General features: G+C 56.8%; 1 protein-coding gene across 2 annotated transcripts; it reads left to right on the top strand.

Moving 5' to 3' along the window:
• The first annotated feature begins 1,729 nt into the window (after positions 1-1,729).
• SP5 (Sp5 transcription factor) lies at positions 1,730-4,707 on the top strand. 2 transcript variants are annotated; one of them, XM_036320863.1, is made up of 2 exons: positions 1,730-2,270; positions 2,994-4,707. In XM_036320863.1, the coding sequence occupies exons 1-2, from the start codon at positions 2,220-2,222 to the stop codon at positions 4,137-4,139; spliced, it is 1,197 nt and encodes a 398-aa protein (XP_036176756.1). In that variant the 5' UTR covers positions 1,730-2,219; the 3' UTR covers positions 4,140-4,707. The 2 variants fall into 2 exon arrangements, with proteins under 2 accessions (XP_036176756.1, XP_036176757.1); XM_036320864.1 differs by having other exon boundaries at positions 1,730-2,800.
• Positions 4,708-6,498: the final 1,791 nt, after the last annotated feature.

Here is a 6,498-nt window from a genome sequence, read left to right as displayed (position 1 = left end):
GAAAGGGGTAGGTTTGCCCGGCCTCAGATCAAAGCACTAAGTTCCTTCCTTTCCCCTCTCCCATAGCACCCAGACCTCGTCACCGAGCTGTGTAGTCACTGCTCAGAGTTCCCGGGGTGACACCTTGCTGGAGAGATGAGGGGCGTGCAAGGACGGGACGTGCAAAGTGCTCGGTATTTGGGGCACTTCCGGCCCATTTGTCTCAAGCAAGACGTTTCTTTTCGCTGATGGGCCCTGGGCATGGGGAATTGGACCTGATGGGGTGGTGTCCGGCCCCTTGGTAAATGCAGAGGGCACCGACATACTACCGCCCAGACTCTGAATCCGAAGCCCGCTGGAGTTCCGTCACCCTATCCGTCCTCTCACGTCAGTCCCGCCGCAGAGCGGTACCCGGGAGGACTATGCGCTGGAAGGCTGCGGGCGAGAGGACTCAGAAGATCCCTGCACCGCCCTGGATGGACCAGGGAGAGGACCCCGTTCTGCGGAGGGAGAGGCCGGCATGGGTCTGGGTCTACCAGGCCCAGGAGGCCCAGCAGCCCCAGCTACCCGCCGGAGGCCTCCGAAGCTATTCCCAGCCCCTAATCCTTCTAGTGCAGTGGGGACCCCGCGGCTCCCCGCCCGCCTCTTCCTCATTCCCTCCCCTCCTCCCCAAGAGAGCAGATCCAGGTGTCTGTACAGCCCCCGCAGCGTCCGCCTTGCACTCTTGGCCGGAGGGAGGCAGGTGTCCGACTGTCCCTCCTCGGCTGGGCGTGGAGGGCCAGCGAGGGTTGAGGGGGGAGGGGTACACACCTGGAGCATTTCCCTGACCCGGGCAAAGCACGCCCCGCTCCTGAAGAACTTTCTTTTCTTTCCAAAGGTAATGAGAACAACCTTTTTAATGGACTTGTCTTTCCGATTAGAGGACTATGTATTTGTCCTGGTGCGTGCTATTGTAGTTTGTTCAACAACAAAAGGCTTCCTCGGCCGCGCCTTACTAGTACTTTTCCGAGTAGAGTTCCCGGGTAGGTCTGTGCGGCTCGCAGCAGCGCACACTCCGGTAGCAGGGATGGGGGGTGAGGGGGGAGGGGGTGAAATTGCCAGCACCGTGGGGGGCTTTTGGTAGGGCCTAATAGCGAGCCTCCTCCCACTGCGGGGTCCGGGGCTACGGGCCTGGAGAGAGAAGGGCTAGAGAACAGCATTTCTTCCTTCGGGTGTATACTCTGGGTTGCTCGGCTTTGGGAGTAAACGCGTGGGCACGGTGTTTTCCCCAGACTATTTGCAAAGTTGTGGCCCTAGAAAACTTCCAGGTCGCCAGTAGGAAGGTCTCAAGAGGGCCCAGGAGCTTGTCAGGCGGGCGGCCCTGAAGTGTGCGCGCCACCCACTGCGGCTCTGGGCGGCCGCCCCGTCCCGCCTCGCCCCGCCCCGCCTCGGGTCACAGCGCAGCCCGCGGCTTCACTGAGGCGCGCAGGGGGACACGCGGCGGGCGGGGCGAGGTGAGTCCCACGCCCCGCCCCGGGAATTCCCTCGGGTCCGCGGTGTGCGCGCAGTTCCGGCGTGAGGTGTGTAAGTACCGGGGAGGGAAGAATTACCCTCATCTCCGTCTCAAAGTCCGAGCTTGGAAGACGAGGGCAGATTTCTCTGGAGATAACAAAGACACTTTGTCACTTTGGGCGCAGCCTCGGTGCAAATCTTTAATTGCAGGGAAGTGGGGGGGAGGGGGGTAGAGTGTCTCAAGCCACCGAGCGCGGGTCTCCAGGCGGCAAGGCCCCCTTTGATCAGGAAAATCCAATTATTTGTGTATATACATTTCCCACATAGTGATTACTTCATTAATTGTCCCGCCTTTATCTCCTCCCTTCCCATCCCCCCTAATAATCAGTTCTTTTATCCAGACCAACAAACACACCATAGGAGCTTTGTGGATTCAAAGGATTTGCTTTCGCTTCTGAAAGAGCCGCTATTCTTTGATGATTGGGTAGCGGCAAACTTCAAAGCCATAAATCTTCCCTCTGACTGGCTGGCGGCCCAGCAAAGTCCTTATCAAATTCTTGGAGGTGATCCTGAAGCGCTCAGACTTCGCGCAGGGCGAGCGCGCGGGGTGCGGCCAGGGTCGCGGGTAGGTAGAGCCCCGGTGCACAGGCGAGCGCCGGCGAGGGACTCGGGGGCCGTCCGTCCTGCCGTGGGGTCTCCATGCCTCGGCTGCGCCCAGCTCGGCAGCCAACCGCCGGCAAACTGTAGCCATGGCCGCCGTTGCCGTCCTCCGGAACGACTCCCTGCAGGCCTTCCTCCAGGTCAGGGCTGGGCTCGGAGGGGGCGAGGGAAAGATGGGAGGGGCGGGTCTCGATTTCCCCCGGTACTCTGCGTACCCTGAATCTCAAAAGGAGCCGTGCGCCGTGGATGTCGCTGGAGTCAGACTTAGGGGGGTGCCCACGCCAACTTCGCACCTAACCTTGGTGTCAAGAGTGTGGCCTTGGGGGGAGGGACGCGCGGGTCCGGTGGTGGTGGTACGGGGGTGCCTCTGGCTGAGAACAAGGCCCTAGCTGACCCAGCTGGGCCGCCCTGCTGATTTCAACCGGGGGCGGGGGAGGGGGCAGGGGAGGAGCCCGAGAGTAGCGTGGAAACAGCTTAAAAGATGAGAGGGAGGGAGTAGGGGCAGTCCGGCTGTGGGTGTTTCCAGGCCCTTTCTGACCGCGGAACCGGGAGTTGCGGGTCGGATCCCGCTCCCCTCCCACTCGGTGCCTGGGTCCTCTAAGACTGGGTGGCGTCTCCGTGAACCAAGTACAGTAACTTAACAGGAAGCCCTCGTGCGCTCCGCGTGCAGGTAGCGCAGGCACCAAAAGTTTCCCGGGACTGGTGGGTGCGCGCGTGGGGTTCGGTGGCGGGGGAGGGGCAGCGGCACGGGGGAGGGGCGGCAGTATAATAGCTGGCGAGGGGGTGGCGGGCTGGCCTGGAGACCGCGCTGGGAGCGCTAACCTTTGTCTGTTCTCCGCCCTCCCCGGCCGCCGCCCATGCAGGACCGCACCCCCAGCGCCTCCCCGGACCTGGGCAAGCACTCACCCCTGGCGCTGCTAGCCGCCACCTGTAGCCGGATCGGCCAGCCGGGCGCTGCGGCGCCTCCGGACTTCCTGCAGGTGCCCTACGACCCAGCGCTGGGCTCGCCCTCCAGGCTTTTTCACCCGTGGACCTCCGACATGCCGGCGCACTCGCCGGGCGCGCTGCCGCCCCCACACCCCAGCCTGGGGCTGACGCCGCAGAAAACGCACCTCCAGCCGTCCTTCGGGGCGGCGCACGAGCTCCCGCTCACCCCCCCGGCCGACCCCTCGTACCCTTACGAATTCTCACCCGTCAAGATGCTGCCCTCCAGCATGGCGGCGCTGCCCGCCAGCTGCGCGCCTGCCTACGTGCCCTACGCGGCCCAGGCCGCGCTGCCGCCCGGCTACTCCAACTTGCTGCCCCCGCCGCCCCCGCCGCCGCCTCCCACGTGCCGACAGCTGTCCCCCAACCCAGCCCCCGACGACCTCCCATGGTGGAGTATCCCGCAGGCGGGCACCGGTCCGGGGACCGCCGGGGTTCCGGGGGGCAGCCTGTCGGGAGCCTGTGCCGGCGGGCCCCACGCGCCCCGCTTCCCTGCCTCGGCCGCCGCCGCTGCCGCCGCCGCCGCGGCCGCCCTCCAACGGGGCCTGGTGCTGGGTCCGTCGGACTTTGCGCAGTACCAGAGCCAGATCGCCGCGCTGCTGCAGACCAAGGCCCCCCTGGCGGCCACGGCCAGGAGGTGCCGCCGCTGCCGCTGCCCCAACTGCCAGGCGGCGGGCGGCGCCCCGGAGCCGGAGCCGGGCAAGAAGAAGCAGCACGTGTGCCACGTGCCGGGCTGCGGCAAGGTGTACGGCAAGACGTCGCACCTGAAGGCGCACCTGCGCTGGCACACGGGCGAGCGGCCCTTCGTGTGCAACTGGCTCTTCTGCGGCAAGAGCTTCACGCGCTCGGACGAGCTGCAGCGGCACCTGCGGACTCACACGGGCGAGAAGCGCTTCGCCTGCCCCGAGTGCGGCAAGCGCTTCATGCGCAGCGACCACCTCGCCAAGCACGTCAAGACGCACCAGAATAAGAAGCTCAGAGTTGCTGAGGCCGGCGTCAAGCGGGAGGACCCGCGGGATCTGTGAGCCCAGCCGGGGGGAGTCTAGGCCTTTCCCACCTCGCACTCCCCAGCACCTCTCCCGGGGGGCCTGGGGGCCGCTGGCTGAGGGGAGTCCCAACAGAGGCCCTTACCCCTCCCTGCTGTCTGCCTCCAGGTTCCCTGGCCCGGCCGGCGGACAGGGACCCCTGTGCCCAGGAGAAGCAGGGGAGGTGGGGCGGAGGGCTCTGTGCCACGACAGGGCGGTTTCGAGCCCCGAACCACTCCCACCGTCTGGGAGACCTACCGTTTTGTGGGGACTGCCCTGAGCTGACCTTGTGTATAGGAAACGTTGCTGGATTAAAGCGGGAGAACCTTGGGAGAGTTGAAATAGTGCTGGGGGTTTTTTTGTTAGGACAGGGCCCGGCTTTGTACAGGTTATTTAATAGCTTTGTTAAAGGATAACTATAATAATTACAACATTAATAAAAAATGTTACTTTTGTCCTCGGCTCCATGCAGAGCTACAGCATGAAATGTCTATGTAACGCAATCAGCAGTTGCAACGTGAAAATAAATACGTTAACTCCGGGGGTCACCTCGGGAAGACCCCGCTGAGCCGGTCTCATTTGATCTTTTCTTCTTCCGGGAGGCTTCACAAAGAGGTCAGGTTTCACCAGGAATTTGGAGGCTCCTGGAGGCTGCTTGTGTCCGAGGCTTCTTTGGTGTGGAAGGTTCTGGGGAAGTGTATTGGGTGCATGGATGGCGGAAGTAGGGCAGGGTCTGTTTTGCGATAAAGAAGATAGGGCAAGATTTCCCAGTCACACCCCGCGTCACTAACTTATGCGGCCTTGGGACTTTTGACCTGGAGAATTCCCTGTGGCTTCCCATTTGTCGGTGCTCTAGAAACAGGTCTTACTCCAGCTTCGCTTCCTCCTGGCAGCCAGCTATGCTGGTGTCTGGAAAGGTCCTAGCGACGCAAGGATCTGTTCACAGGTGAGATTGCTGGAGAGTTAATAGATAAGCTGGGGGCCCTTGTTCAGGTTTGTCTCTGCCTGGGAAAGAGGCATCAGTCCTGCATTTCAGCCCCATCATGGTATACAACGTCGTCTTGTTTTCGTCTGAATCATTTTGCTGTGCAAAGCTTAAGTCTTGTTTTACAATAGCCTCGTTTCTGGCTGGGCCTGGAAGTATATAGTTCCATTTTGTATCTTGGGATTTTGTTAATCATTGAAGTAGACTAAGATTTTCTCAGGGAGGGGCCAGGAATACTCATATCTAGGTTTCTCTCCTGATTCTAAAATGTGAAATTTTAAAGTTTACAAGTGCTTTTTTCAAGTCTCAACTCTACTGGTTCCATGATGTTTTCTAATATTTGAGTTTTTAAACCTGAAACTGAAATCTTAATCTTCTGATTTAGAATTAGCAAAGAACAGAAACATTTTAAATTTTGTTAAATATGTTAAGCTAGCATCATTAATGCCAAATTTCAGTGGAACTCAATAATCTTTTCATGGTAATAGAAGTGTACTATATAAGTTGATACAATTTCCCAATTTACAAACAAAAGTTTGCCTTTTGTTTAAAGTCAAAGTGAAGGGTAAGTTCTTACAAGCTGTGAGGGTTGTACCTGAGACTTACTGTAGCAAGTCAAGCACAAATATCAACATAATTGGGATTAAAATTACTGTTATACTCATAAGAAATAGCATTTTTACTCTGTTAACTTGGGACAAGGTAGCAAATGAATATTAGAATCATTGTGGAAACATGCCTTAGAACCAGTTACTCTCATTAGAGATTTTGGAACTACTTAATGACAAATTAGACTGAGTCTTCAGGGTGCTTTACCAGGGAAAGGCAATTGGGGTTAGCTAAATTGTGGCAGTTTTTCTAGCAAGGAATAAGAAAGACGTTAGAGTAACATTTAACATACATGTAAATGCGTAATCTTAATCTAAACCAAGATCCTTGAGAATCATTTCTATGAAGAGTTACAGAAACTCTCACATCTGAGGCATAGTGTGGGATCAACCTTAGAGCCAGAAGAGGTTTTCTTGGCAGTATGAAGAGATCAAGGGCTTTTGACTCAGAAAAGTTGAAATGATTCTTTCATGAGAAAGAGAATACCCTTGGTAGAAAAAGAAAAATGGCAATTTTGAATGAGTCTACTAGCTATTCTTGACAGCTATGAACATTTAGTATCCAAACAGATGAAGTGATGAAGGTAGTTTCCTTATCAATTTAACTTTGTGGTTATTAAGAGAAAAATTACATATTATATATAAAATTTAGTATCTAAGGTGTTGAAGATAGTTTCCTTATAACTATAATTTTGTGATTGTTAAAAGAAACTAGATAAAATATATGAACTATATCTAAAAATACAGTAATTAAAAGCAGAATAAA

The sequence above is a fragment of the Myotis myotis genome, unplaced genomic scaffold (genome assembly GCF_014108235.1).
Source record: "Myotis myotis isolate mMyoMyo1 unplaced genomic scaffold, mMyoMyo1.p scaffold_m19_p_8, whole genome shotgun sequence".
NCBI lineage: Eukaryota > Metazoa > Chordata > Mammalia > Chiroptera > Vespertilionidae > Myotis > Myotis myotis.
Note: the sequence above shows the minus strand (reverse complement) of the source record. Positions and strands in the feature narration are given on the sequence as shown.